General features: G+C 37.2%; 1 protein-coding gene across 6 annotated transcripts in view; it reads left to right on the forward strand.

The window, feature by feature from the left end:
* CEPT1 (choline/ethanolamine phosphotransferase 1) overlaps positions 1-15,225 on the forward strand; it is a 33,779-nt gene that overhangs the window by 4,609 nt on the left and 13,945 nt on the right. For 4 of the 6 annotated variants that reach the window (XM_019730444.3, XM_019730445.3, XM_019730447.3 and 1 more), the window contains 3 exons: positions 1,045-1,454; positions 7,776-7,923; positions 9,078-9,219. In XM_019730444.3, the coding sequence (XP_019586003.3) occupies positions 1,116-1,454; positions 7,776-7,923; positions 9,078-9,219 (629 nt within the window). In that variant the 5' untranslated portion in view covers positions 1,045-1,115. Of the gene's footprint in view, positions 1-527; positions 579-1,044; positions 1,455-7,775; positions 7,924-9,077; positions 9,220-15,225 lie in introns of all 6 variants that reach the window. The other 2 variants (XM_019730448.3, XM_074319310.2) reach the window with 1 other exon arrangement.

Raw genomic sequence — 15,225 nt, forward strand, 5'->3', positions numbered from 1 at the left:
TTTTGAAATTTTATTTAAGGCAGTTAATGACAAGTTTTTCTGAACCAATTGTTGAGATACATGGTTGAGATTTTAGATGTTGCTTTAGCTCATTAGTGACATTGAAATTTTGGAATTTGTTATTTATGGGAATAGAGGAAAGAATTCCTGGGCATATTTTGATACTAGGTCCATTGTTGAAATGTCTAGACCCTGTATCACATTCTGTATTTCATAGTGCAGCATTTCTGGGAATTTCGTATTGCTTTCTGGATAGTTCTCCACGAGAAGAGCAAAGTACACCTCACTTGGTTCAGTGCCACTACCCTTTCAGCTCTATTAAGATAATTCCTTTTTTTTTTTTTTTTTTTAACTTTCTAAATCCTTTTATGGCTTCTCTTCCTCCTACCCACTAACGATGAATTTCCCACAAGGTTCTATTTCCTTTTTCTTTCCATACTTAATCCCTTCGAGAACTTTTCTACTTTTTAGTCTTTAACTAGACTTTAGTTTCTAAGTTGATAACTTAAAATTTTCATCTCTTACAGAAATTTTAAGCGTTTGATTTTGTCGAAAACATCTCTACCTGAAAGTTGCATGTATGTCTCACCCCCACCCTCATTCCTCCCCACCCCCATTTTTCGTTTTCCGTAAAAATAGGGATAATTAATAGTCCTTACCTTCTAGGGTTGTTGTGAGGATTAAATGAGTTAATACAGAAGACGTGCTTAAATTTTTAGTACATAGTAAGTGCTCAATAAATGTTAGCTATTAGCAAATGAAATCTAATTGAAGACCCATGCTATTCAAGTCATTCCTCTGATACTAATACTGATGTGCTGCTTCTTTGGTATGCCTTTGGATCTCAGTTTTTAAATATGTGAAATGATTAGATCATTTCTAAGATTTCTTCCATTGCACTACTGAAGGCAGTGAGACAGAAAAAAAGATCCCTGATTTTCTGATCCCTGTTAGATATTTATTACTCTGTTACCAGTTTGATTTTTTTTTAAATTTACTAGCATTGATATAAATAATGGCTGATGATTTTTTGTTTGTTTTCAGGTAAAGACCAGCTACCAAAAGCTATAAAAGAAGATAAACTATTCTCTCCAAATAACAGAAAGCCAAAGCCCATGAGTGGGCATCGGTCAACAAGGAAACGATGTGGAGACTCTCACCCGGAGTCCCCGCTGGGCTTCGGGCACATGAGTACTCCGGGCTGTGTATTAAATAAATTGTTTCAGTTACCTACACCGCCGTTATCAAGACACCAGCTAAAGCGGCTAGAGGAACACAGATACCAGAGTGCGGGGAGGTCCCTGCTTGAGCCTTTAATGCAAGGATATTGGGAATGGCTAGTTGGAAGGGTCCCCTCCTGGATTGCCCCAAATCTCATCACCATCATTGGATTGTCAATAAACATCTGCACGACTGTTTTATTGGTCTACTACTGCCCGACAGCTACAGAGCAGGTAAGAGAAATTTCTTCACAGTAGCTATGAACGTTTGTTATAGATCAGAAACACTGGCTTTGGCATTTCTAGGTCATTTTTAGCTAAAGATCAGGTAGATAGTCGGACAGCTGTTTTGTCAACTGTTTAAAAATATCCTATTACACATACTGTTCGTAAAACTCATGTCAATCACCTACTTTATACACTATGCTTATGAGAAACGAGAAGTAAAGCTGGACTCGGATCCTAGTAGATAATGTTAGCGGTCATTGACATGTAAAAGGTTCCTTTTAAAATCAGTAAATCTCAATTCTTTACAAAAGAGTTTTTCTTTTCTTTTTTTGTTTTTAGAATGTTGGATAAAGTCTTAGCAAATTTAAAATGGTCACGGAGAAAAGTCTGATAGTTAAAAGTCTGTGGCATGGCTGTAAATTAGTCTTATCAAAAGTGTTTTCCTCGCCATTCCACGGACAATTGTTGAATATCTCGTTTTCTATAAACATATGCGACTGATAGACCTCAGGTATTTCTCTATTATTCTAACATGACAACAGAAGTGTAAGAAAAAGTCAATATAATGTATTTTCTGTATATCCTGCAATGGCTGCTATTAAGAAAGGAAGGAAGCATGAAATTGCTTACAAAGACTCTCCCTGGGCCTGGTAAATACAAGTCTCTCTACTGCTGTTCCCTTTTTTACCCTCTGTACTCATTACGTAAAACCGAAACTGAAACTAGAACCTTTCATCACAATGGGTAAATTGATGTTTATGTCTTTGGTTTTAAAATTTCCTTGTCAAAAATGAACTAAGATAGTTAGGTAAATGAAGAGAATCAGAAACATTTGTTGTGTCCATGTTACTCAGAATGATCCATCACAGGGAACCCAAGAAAATAGGAGCAGATCCTCAACTGAAGGCATCATAAGTGATTCTGGACCATGTGTCACAATGGCCACAATTCCTTGTCTTGTTTTAAGATTGAAGTAACAATTTTTTTAAAGTAGTCTTTTTAGACGATTTGTTAAAATTGTCACCATTTAAACCCTCTGTCTTCTGTTGCTATCAATTCATAGTTACTTAGTTGGGTTTTTTTTTTTCTTTCAGATGCTCATTTCCCCCTCATTCTTGAATAACTTTAATTTTTCTTTACCTTACAAATCTAGTCCATACAGATTATATGGACGTATTTCTGGTTTTTCTTCACTTTCTTAACTATTTTGCTTTACGTCACTCGGGAAACTTAAAAAACAAAACCAGTATGATTGCTTAACTATTGTTAGGTTAGTTTCCCAGGGTAGTCACTAAAGAGTAATATAAGACAGGGCAGGGTGGATAAGGGCACTGGGACGTGACCAGCTTGCTGGGGGCGGCCCCGCCCTGTTCTAGGAACCTGTACCCCTGGGGCACAGGGGAGGCCCTGGCAGGTGAATCAGATGGTTTCCAAGGGGATATTCAGGAAGCAGTCTCTATTCTGGCCCAGATCTAGCTGATGGGTCCTGCAGCTATTAGGCAGCAGTCGTGTCTGGAATAGTCTCTCCTCCACAAATACCGGGGGTGCCAAACAAATGTATACACGTGGACTCTTTGGTCAGCGTTGCTCAAGCAGTAGTTTTTCATAATCAGAAGTGTCTGGACGCTGATGGTAACCACTTTGAGCACCTCTTGTAATTGCAGAAGTCAGACGTGACTTGTATTCATCTTTTGTTATCGGTAGATAATTGAGTATTACAATTTTAATACAGTTTTTTCCTTTCTTAAAATGTGTATACATTTTGTTGGCACCTTCAGTATGACCTTGAATTTTTGTTGTTGTTGTTGTTTTTGTTTGTTTGTTTCTTGGTTGGGGGAAGTGGGCTGATGCTTTATGCTTTGGGCAGGGGGGTGGGGGAGGTTCCCAGGAGCTCTTGGCCGGCGAGCCCTCCTCTTCAGCGACACGGGCTTCTGGCTGCGCAGAAAGGCTCTAGCTCTGGATGGCGGCCATGCGCAGGGCCGGGAGCTCATTGTCCTCGCGGATCGTGTGCCCGGGCGTTGCTGCTGATGGTGGTCCCATGTAGGAGCTGGCGGCTTTTGTTGGCCGCACCTCCGCTCATGACGACCACCGCACCTTTGCCAACGCCCGCCGGCTCTACGCCCACCGTCTCGCGGGGAATCAGCCCGTTGTAGCTGAAGGAGTCGCGGGGCTTCACATCACTGGGCTCCTGCTGTACCTCTGCTTGTTCCTTTGGATCCGGAAGCCGGAGCACTTGCACGTGACCGGCCACTGCAGATGCGGGGACGTGGCGACAGCTCCTCTCACGGTGGCAGCTGGAGACCGAAAGAGCTGTCCTTGGAGTGTTTGTTACATGTCCTTTGAGCTGTGGCTTGAGGGTCAGAGGAATTTGGTCCAGATCTCACACCTCCTTAGAGACAGAACAACAGGGAAGTGGGTTGATTCTCGTAAAAGCCTTCCATCCTCCTAAGCCAGCTAGTTCCGGGATGGGATCAGGGAATGAGAGTGGTTTAAAGGCAGCTCCGCCACTAGTAGTCGTTTACTAGGCACCCAGAGTGTACTAGGCACCATGTTCCCTATTATACTTTTTTTCAGCTTCTGTTAAGTGCTTTGGAATCATTGAGTCACCCTAGAGTTAGTTAAATCTTTGGGGAAATTTCCAGAATAGGAACTACTCTGATCACAGAGAACTTTTCAGAATTGCTGCTGGGAGGAAACAAGGTGGAATATGAGCCACGGTTGGGTGCTCTGCAAGGGAACGTGCAACACAGGCTGTGCCCGGATGCATTTATAGCTGCACGGCAGAAGCCCTGTTTGGCTTAGATCAGAATGCGTTAAAAGAGGCCATGGCTGGTTTTCATGACCTGCCTTATTATCTCAGGGATTATTAGTAAATTATGTGTAAATTCTCCAAGTTGCATTTTATTTATCCTTTTATACCTTATTTTGGAGTATTCTGAGGATTAAGAAAGATCATGCGTTCAAAGTGCCTAGCATATAATACTCAGTAAATGGTAGATGGTTATTATGTCATTGGTTAGAAAGATAAAGCAGATAACCTATTTATTCTTCCAGAACCCGCTCCCATTCCTGATTGCTTCTACTAATGCATTATACATGGAATTATAAATTCACCTAAGTCCTTATTGAATTTCTTTTTTTTCTTTTCTTTATCAGTGTGTGGAAGTCAAAGAATTACATAAATGTATTACTCAGTGAAATTCTCATTCATTGTAGCTCTAATTCTTTTTGGGCCTTGTACCAGTGGGTGAACATTACATTTCGTACCTACAGGTGTTATGAAGTTTCCATATATTTTTTTAAGTTACTAGTTTTTAAAACTACATCACCGTTTCAGATATCAATCTTTCTGGAAGAAAAGAATGTCACTATTATAATGCCTTAATCTGGGTTTATCTTTTTTATTAAAAAAAAGCAAACTTTCCAGTAGATAAGAAAGGAAAATGCGTCCTTTTTTTCAAGCGCCTAAGGTAGAAATGTAGACGTCTCCCTTTTTATATGGAATAACAAAGTGTCCTCATGATCCTTTTCCATTGCTAAGTATTTAAACCTTATCAACTGGTAGCTTTGGTTTTAGTTTCATAAGTTAATTTAGAATTTATCTGGCGGCTTGATATATGTCACATACGCTTGAGTTACCCTTGCCACGTAAGAGAGAGAAAACCGTGTACTGGTTTCCCTGTGTTTCTAGTTTATACACAGGAAAACCAGTACAGAGCTATATGCTGTTACCAATAAGAGCGCTATGCGGTTTAAATATAACTTTTTAGAATGTGATTAAGTGTTTTGTTTTAATAATCATTTGGTTTTGTTTGCATATTGCTAACTTTAATGTTTTTTATTTAACTCACTAAAAAACTTGTTAGATTTCTTTCAAATATAGAAAAATGCGAAGATAATTAAAATGGCACATTGCATAATCTCACTGCCCAGTTAACTCCTGTTAACATTAAAGAGGAAGCGGAAAATTACATCGCAATAAACAAAAAAGTGTAAAACAAAAGTAAAATCTTCCCTTTTTCATCTCACTTTCCTTCCCACCCCTACTTCCAGTTCCCCTCCTCGTGCATAATGTTTAACAATTTTTTATTGGATTCTCTGGGGGGGGGGGGGGGGGGATCACTCTTGTACCAGCATATTTGAGTGTGTATGTAAATCCCTCAGTTCTGTTTCAAAAGCTCAGTAAAATCTTAACGGTGCTTCGAATTTTTCTTAGTATGAGAATTTTTCTTAGAATTTTTCGCCTGAGTTTGACTTACATAACAATGTCTATGCAAGATTTTGCAAGTTCGTTTACTTGCCAGATTGTGATAAGATTATTTGCTTATGCCGGTTCTTCCCCACCCACCTGTCAGGGTATATAACAATGGTTTCCTGATTGATACATGAGTTCCTTCATTCATTTAATGTTATCTCCAGGCTCTTAATCCAGCTGAGGCCACACTCATTCCCGAATGAGAAGGCAGCTTCTTAAAACACCCCTGAGAGTTGTGAAATAATGGGAACAAGGAAGAAATATGTAAATATTAGTGGTTTACTGATTGACAGGAAGAAAATTGAAAGACAAGGCTTGTGCTCCCTTTTGTTATGTATGTAATCACTGTCTTGCAGCTTTACAGAATTATTCGTATGCTAATAGTTGAAGTTGTCTTTGTTCCAAAGTAACACTTTGCCCCATTAAAATCCTAAATTTAGACCCCAAGAAGACCCTACCCGCCTAGTCCGCTCAAGACATACTACTCAGTAGGAATGTCTGTGGTGATGGTAGCGTCTGTCTGTTCGATCCGGTAGCCATAGCCACATGTGGCTTTTGAGTCCCAGAAATGTGTGTAGTGCAACTGAGGAACTGAACTTTTAGTTTTACTTAATTTTAATGACTTTAAAATAGCCCCATATGGCTAATGGCTATTGTATAGCACAGTGCTGCTGTCGACTTCCTGGATTCCTTTAGGAGCAAGAAGCATTTGACCCAGAGTCTAAGATGGTGTTCTTAGACAAACAAGATTAGTCACTCAGTCCAGTGTGCTTGCATGTAAACTGTGGTTACATAACCACGGGTACTGCTTTCTGGGTTTGGAACCCCGGCTTGGGGGAGGTATATAGTAGTCCTTTTAACAGCCTCAGTGTTCTGAAGTAGGTAATTAAAAGAAAACGTTTAAGAGAAGAGCCTTACCTTTAATAACTGAGAGCTAAATAGGTCTCTATCAGAGAGAAACCTCTTTGCGGTACAGAATATATACTGAATATTATTTGTAGCTCTCAATAGTTTTAATTTGCAGCTCTGAGCATTTAATATAAGTTTAACTTGATAACTAGTGCCTGAGAAAATATTTTGTGATTATAATAATTTTTCATGGCCTGGGCATGGGGAAATAGTGAAAAGTGATACAAAACACTCTTCTCCATTCTAAAAGAGAACAAACCAAATAGAAGCTCTCCTTTTTTAATGCACAACATTTAAATTCAATATTAGTGACTCAATGTGCTCGCTTCGGCAGCACATATAATATTAGTGACTCAAGTTCTGTCTGGAAAAAAGAATCTATTCCCTGAAAATGTGGCCATAAATATTGGAAAAATATCGTTCTAAGCACTCTGTGTACAAGACAGTTATTTCCCTAATTTTGCTCCAGTGTGTTTAAAAGTAAGTTACGTGCTCAAATAAATTTGAAAGATGGCAACATGTTGTATCCCCTTTCTTGGATATTCACAATATACATTAGCAATATTAAGGACTAGAAGAAGTCCTGTAGAGAAATCTGTTTAACGTTGTTGTTGTTTTTTTAACTTATTTTTTAAATTTCTTGGGGTGACAGTTGTTAGTAAAATTACATATTAATGTTGTTTAACCCAGTGTTTCCCATAGGAGTTTAGCATGGAAATTTTTTTTTCATGTAATACCTGTAAATGTCTTGAAAGATAAAATTTGGGGAAAACTGTACTAGATGATGCAGTAATTGACTCCTAGAATCTAATGTTAGAAAGAATTTTATGGGAGCGGTCTAATCTCTCATGGAATTTCTGTACTGTCCCCATGAAGTGGTTATCCAGTATCTGCTTGAGCATACCTACTAAGGATTTTAATTCTTTTATGGTTTGGATTGTTTAAAAAGATTTTTTATTATGTAGCACGTGGACCTTCTTTCCTATAGCTTCCAACCAGTAGTACTTCTCCGGGGAATGAAAATAAAACACCTGCAAGTAAAAATTTATTAACCAAACATAGTAATTAGTATGTCTTAATACTCTTGGTAATTAATTAATTAATACTCTTAATACTTATAGTAATTAGTATGTTTTAATGCTCTTGCTTATGTTATTTCACAGGCGCCTCTGTGGGCATATATTGCTTGTGCGTGTGGCCTTTTCATTTACCAGTCTTTGGACGCTATAGATGGGAAACAGGCAAGAAGAACGAATAGTAGTTCTCCTTTGGGAGAACTTTTTGATCATGGTTGTGATTCATTATCAACAGGTATTATTGATTTTTTTCATGTTAGTAATTAATAGTGATCAAAGAATGTGATAAACAATGTTAGAATAAATAAGAGCTTTATGGCGTTGTAATAGCCATCAGAATAAGTGATTTTGTATTAAGTTTTAGTATTTTCAAAAAACTATAAATCTGGTTAATGTTTGTTCATTATTGGCTGTATTGGGAAATTTAGAGTTTATGTTAATTTCTCCTTGTTACGTTTTTTTAACCCAAATATAATTGTTTTGGACACCTTTTATTTTTACAATCTTAGGGCATAATTGTCTTCATCAAAAGTCTCATAAATTATAGATGAAAGTACAATAGTGGGAGACTAGGAAATTCCTAGTCTTCAGTTGGTTTCTTGTCATTTGGCATAGCATTTAAAATATTTTAAAAGAAACAAACAAAACCTTTGATAGTTACAGCTCGTGAACTCAAATTTGCAGATGTAGGTACATGTTAAAGTTATTGCTTCAGTGTATCCTGACATCTGCTTGCTTAGTGGGGGAGAAGGAACAGCTAAGCTGTTAGAAAAATTTTCAAGACTCAAGGAAAACTCAAAACTTCCACTGACTGAAGGCTAGTTGGGCACCTCAAAGGGCTATTTTAATTTAATTAGGCAACAGTGGGATGGTAGTTATCCTATTTTTTATTTTAAGTGATAGTCATTTTTGCACTGTAGTTTGAGTTCCAGACTATTATAGGAAGTCTTTTTTCTATGCGTGTCACCCGTAATCTGCTAACTAAGAAAAGACAGCTATCAATCTGAAGCAAGTAGGTCCCTTTGAATTAGCTAGGCCTTTAGTTTTTCTTTCTTTTTGACTCTCTCCCTTACAGTTTTTTACTGCTTATTAGTACACTGTCACTAAATTGGGAGATTACTCAAAAAAAATGCTGAAGTATTTTAGTTGCTTTCAAGAACTTTGGTTCCATTAAATGGTAAAGTGAAAGAAGAGATTGAACTTATGGGGTAAAATACAATGTAAAATATTATATTTTGCTGTCCTGTTACCATAGAGAAGACTGTACATTTACCATAGAGAAGATTGTACCTTTACAGCATACCTTCTTTTTGTCTCATTTAAAATCACTTCCATTTCAATGCTTGTCACTCAGATTGTTCAGTTTTCACTGTGATTTGTCTTTTGCAGTTTTTGTGGTTCTTGGAACTTGTATTGCAGTGCAACTGGGGACAAACCCTGATTGGATGTTTTTTTGTTGTTTTGCTGGGACCTTCATGTTCTATTGTGCACACTGGCAAACATATGTCTCTGGAACATTGCGATTTGGAATGTAAGTAACACTTGGTCGTGATTTTGTTTTCTCTTTCAGATATGGAGAATGTTGCCTTTAGGTATTTGAGTATTAGGAATTGATCAAACCACAAAATTAGTTTGGTAAATAAAGGAAGTTGAAAACCCTCATTATAGCCATTCCCTAATGGTCTCTGTCACATGTTCTTCTATCACACTTTTTAAAAGGAAATATTAGAACCTCCCAACCAGTATTTTTAAAGTAATGTGAAAAGCAGTAGCCCCTCCTCACTCATACACACTTGTCTTTCCATCAGACAAATTTTCTTTTTCTCATGGTTTTTCAATGCAACTCTGTGTTTTATTTTGACATAGTATAATTCATTTTCAGGAAAGAAAAGATAGTTTATGAGCGCAAAGAGCAAGTCTCATCTAAATACCACAGTTTAATTAGATTGCATTCTTTTCACATTGTTTATTTATGAATCTATAAAAATCTAAGCTCTTGGTAATTCAGTGACATGAGCACATCACATAGATTATTACTGCCAACGAAATACATAAGAATTAAAGAATAAAATAAACCATCCTTTCAGACTTCAAAATGAATAGTTCCAATCTGGTGATCAGTACTTTTCCATAAATATTAATGAGTAAACCAGTCTTGGAATGAGGTTAAGGATGGAATTCACCAACTGGTGTTTAATTAAGGGTCACAGATCCTATTTGTACTGTTCAAGTTAGTCTTTTATTTTTTTCCATGGTGTAGGATTAAAAGAGAAAAAAACTTGAAAAAAAAGACTCTGAATACTTCATGAAATGTCAAAGTAAAAATCTCTGATGGCAAATGACAGAAAACACCTTAACCTAGTCTCTAATTCGGGTGAATTGTTAATGGACTTAAAATTTTTAGAGCCCTAATAAACTTAGTTTTCTTGGCCTTGAAAAAGCCAGAATGCATAGAAATTCAGCTGTTCCCTACAAGTTCAGTTCAGACGATTTTTCCTAAACCTATTTAAGTAGGATTTAAGATGTTCTTAACTTGTGACATTAACTGAATAATCATTAATACTTTGGATGTTAACTAAGGGACTTAGAGTAATTTGAAAATAAAGGGGCTTAGAGAACATATTTACGGTCCATCTTAAGGGGTTATGCTGATTATGAGATAATAAGGACAGGAGCATCCAATTGAAAACTACATACCTGTGCATTCATCAGCAGTTTATAAAATGAACGGTGCTCAGAAAATATTAAAGATATCTAACATTTTTTAAAAAGCAGGAATTGAAAATCCTTTGTGCAGATGTTCTTTCTCAGTATTGTTTTTGTAGCCGTTACTTCATCTCAGTAATATTTTCATTGTCTTCTCTGCATTAGGTAAAACCACAAACTTAATAGACTTCTAAGATCACTTGGTTTTCCCTAATCCGTTTTAATTTTCAGTAGGGTTACTGTTTTCAAAGATAGAAGAATTCATAATACCTGGATTTCACCTTGTTCTTGTTTCTTTGGTTATTATCTCAGAGATGGCTTTCAGGGTCTTATCTTGAAGACTTATTAATCATCTAGCCCTAATCTATTCTTTTTTCCCTTTCAAGTAAATCAGCACCAGCCATATGGTGTGGGAACTGAAGGAAGGAAAGAGAAAAGCATGGAAGCAGGGGAGGAGTCCATAGATGGTGTTGGTAGGAGTGATTTGCTATCACAGCTTTCTATTTGCCAGGCTTAGAATTTCCCTGATGGTGTATTCCTTTGGGGAAATATGCTCTTGCAGAACTACAAGCAGTTCCATATTGTTAGATCCTAAGATGCCAGTGTGGGAGTGGCAGGAGATAGGCTGGAGAGGATCCAAAAAATCGAGGGCATCCTATGTCCTGCCGAAAAATGTGGGCTTTTATCCTGAATCTGTGGGGAACCTTTGCAGAACCTAAAAACAGGGAAATGACAGAAGCACCTTTTGGAAAGATTAGTCTGACAACATTGTGGAGAGTAAATTGGAGTGGGCTGTGACTGAAGTAAGGGGACCCCTTAGGAGGCATCAGCATAGTTAATGTGAGGAATGATGAAGGCTGAACTTGCACAGTAACAGTGCTATTCAAGAGAAAGGGTTGGGGCTGGAGAGGGATTTAAGAGGTTGAAACTGTGGTACGTGGTCTCTATTTAGCTATGGAGAATGAATGAGCCAGCAGACACTGGAATGACTCCCAGGTCCCTTCCTTAGGTGGTTGGATGGAAGGTGAGAAAGGCCCTCCAGGAAGAGGAGGCTCTCTGAAGGGAGAATCCTATCTACAACATGGACGTGAATGTGAGGGATGGTAGACATTCAGGCAGAATGAGAAAAGCAGAAAACATAGAGAGCAAGCCTAGAAAGAAGCCCATGAAAATTATTGAACTGCCAGCGTAGGAGGAGGCATAATGGAATGAAAAGCCAGACGAGGGATGAATTTGAAAAGATAGCAACACTAAATGCTGCCAAGACTCAAAATAAGGACAGAAAATTGTACATTGCACTTGGCAGTATGAGGCCATCAGAGTGGTTTCTCTACAGTGGTGGGGTAGCAGCCAGATTATATGGGATGAGGAGTGGATGGAATAAGTAAGCACACAGTTAGCACGGGTTACTTATAAAATATGTGGCTGTGATGGGAAGGAACGAGGCATCGGTTAGAGGAGAGAACATGGACTTGTGAGGATTTTGTATTTTGAGCATACAAAGGAAATTGACTAGAGAGGAGATTAGAGACATCTGGGGAGAAAAATAGTGGCAGAGAGAGGGGATGCTTTATGGAGCTAGGTTGCGAAAAATGCAAGAACAAAGGCGTTTCGGGTAATAGACAGGAGACACTTGCTAGGCTGACCCTCTCCCGCGGAGACCAGTGCTACCTTATAGTGGTGTGAAAAAATAGAGAAATATTGAGGCCAGTTTAAATTTAACATCTCAATTTAAATTATTAGTATTATAAGGGATTGATTTTGATTTGGAAAATTGTATGCAATTGTCTGAAATCCTACATTTACATTAAAACAACACTGAATTTATTTTTTAAATTAAAAGCAAGCTATAATTGTCATAGAAATATACTGCAAGAGCTTTACATTCAAGGAGATATTTCTCAAAATACCATATTTAATGGAGGCATATGGAATAATAGCGATATTCCTAAAGAAGTGTTAAAAATGCCATTTTGGATTTTACATATTTTTCAAAAGCAGATAGACTAGGCACATGTATAATAGATTAAATAGTGAAGTAAAGTTTGTATGTGTGGAGGGGAGGAAAAAAAACCCAATTTTATTTTGTTTAATTAGGAAAGAACAAGGTCAACTCTCAAATGTAATTCGAGTAACGAAATTTTTTAAAATCACTTTTTCTTACTGAGAAGAGAGTAAATGCAGCCTTAGGCACCTTAGGGATTTTATTTTAAAACGTTTTATTTTAATTGTTTTATTTTGATGTTTTACACGAGTGAAAAAAATCATGAGGATTTCTTTTTTATATAAAATAAATTCAGGTTGTTATATGTTTCATGACCTTATAAAATAGTTTGCCAAATGAAAAATCTTAATTATTTTTTTAGTCTCCTAATCTCAGTATTTTTAATTGCTATTAAGTTTGCTCTTAGTATCTTGAACAAAAATAGGCGTAGTAATTTAATTAACCCATAACTGAGTGATTTCCATTCTAAGGCGGGTATTAGGAGAAAGCCAGTGGGATTTGGATACATCCTCCCTATGATGAGCTGTCTTCCAGCACTTTGCTCTGATCACAACTAAAAGCTGCCTTCCGCAGAGAATATTAGGACCTGTCACATCAGGACCTGTGTCCTGACAGTGCTGCTGTCCTGAGCAAGTAGAGAGCTGGTGGAAGTGAGTCCTGCTCCTTGGGACCCTTCCAGACCCAGCTTAGCCCTTTAGGATTTTTATTAGCCTGGATATGAAAGACTGGGGAGGGAAATGGGCTTTAGAGGCTAGAATGTCACAGAAGCATTGGGTCAGTGGAAGAAGATAAGAATTATGAGTTGAGAAGAAAAAAAAAAAAAGAAGAATTATGAGTTGAAGCTCATCTGTAAGCACTTGTAAAATAATCTTTTAAATGTTTATGGATTATATTAAATGGAAATGGAAGCACTCACATTTCCTCTTTTAAGGCCTAAACCTTCCATATCTAGGTATCTTTAGGTATATAACTTCTAGATGTCTGTGTAGAAATTCATTTTAATACATGCTTAGAAACCCTAAACAACCTCTAATACATTATACAAAACATGGGCCTTAGAAAAATCTTGCACACTATGAAAAGTAGCGCTCTTACTTAAATTATCATTTCAGCAAAAGATACTCTGAAGTTATCTTTTCAGGAGGGAAAAAAAGAAAGAAATCAGCATAGTAAATTGAACTCAGGCCGGCATATTTGCCACAAGTGTTATCTCCAGACTTTTTGTGTATCAGCTTGGTCAAGCACCATAACTTTCATGGCCTCATTTCCTAATGTGTAAAATTTTGGATTAGGGGATGTCTAAGGTTCCTTCTGTGAGCCGATTAATTTTGCAGATGTTAACTTCTAGTGTACTTACTATTTTAATTATGGCAGGCAGAGTATTTATCTTCACTTTATTACATTTGTCAAGTCATGCTTCTAAGGTTTCACATTTGCATTAGCTAAAAACCCTGCCACCAACCATTTAGTTTTATGTAAGTAACTAATTTCCTGACTTTTTTTTCTATAGTTGAATGAAAAAAGTTAGTAGGCTGTGTATTCTACTGGTTGGAGTCTGAGAAACCCAGTTCAGCTTGTTATCCAAGTAACCTCTAAAGAATAAGTATTCAGAGATCTCATAGTAATTAAAAACTGTTGCCTGTTAATGTATAATCCACTTTCTGTGGATTAAGAATTAGGAAACTTCCTGTTGAATGCCAATATCGGATCTGCATAACTGTAAATGTTTAAGACTTGCCACATGAATTATTCAACACCAGAGATTTTCCTTGTAGTTTCTATTTTCCTGCGTATTTTTTTCTCAGCAATGATCCATTCATTTGGACTCTGCCCATTTTAATTTTATCTAATTATTATAGATACTATCCTAAGAGAACTATTTGTATTAATGTAAAACCTAGAGTGCAGTTTGGACTCTGAGATCATCAGGTAAAATTGTGGACCTCTTTCTATCATGAGCATTCCTCAGTACTTAATTTTGATTCTGTCAGTTTTATTTGAAGCCTGTTCTAAACCTCTAATCTGTATTTTTGTCACCATCTGTGTTCCAAAACTTTTTTAATGATTGAATTGGATGTTTTACTTATTTTTACCACTAATAAACTAATCCAATATAGTAGAGAGTTATAATGCTGGTGTGGGATTACAGGAAAAGACAGAAGGGAAAAGGATAAGATTCGGGACTAGAGATTATCAGGAAACAGGACAACGAAATGGCCAATTAGATTTTTGCTCTAACCGTATCCAAAAAAGTCACTTTCCCGTTTGTGCTTTCCACATACATGTGCTAATTTTACTGAGCTAGCAGAGGTGGGAGCAGGATGAGATGTGAGGCAATGAATGAAGACGTTCAAGATTTTAATTATAATGTACGTAGGTAACTGTACATTGGGGCTTCGGGAGGCATTCCTCTCTGCAGGGAAGTCAGTAGATTCTGGCCCTGAAGGGACCCGTATTATATACACAGTGTGATTATTTGGCAAGTACTATTTACCATTCCTGGGTAATTGAGAATTGACTGTATTTTTAGTTCTAGTGTTTCCACTGCCGGTTTACAAGTCATTTAGTGTGTCACAGTTTTAATTTTTAAGCTTTTGTACTACTTTGACTTGGGTGAGAAATATATATGTATGCATAAGATAGTGATCATATTGTGTAAATTGTATCGTTGAATCCTTAGCTGTCTCTATAAGAAGAATGCTACCTTTTAAATCTACCGGGGGTGCCAAAAAACTGTATACAAGTGGCCACTTTGGTCAGCTGTTGCTCAAGCAGTAGTTCGCTGTAATCAGAAGTGTCTGGATGCTGATGGTAACCACTTTGAGC

Source organism: Rhinolophus sinicus, chromosome 7 (genome assembly GCF_057876585.1).
Source record: "Rhinolophus sinicus isolate RSI-liver-muscle chromosome 7, RSI-T2T, whole genome shotgun sequence".
In the NCBI taxonomy this organism is placed as follows: Eukaryota; Metazoa; Chordata; class Mammalia; order Chiroptera; family Rhinolophidae; genus Rhinolophus; species Rhinolophus sinicus.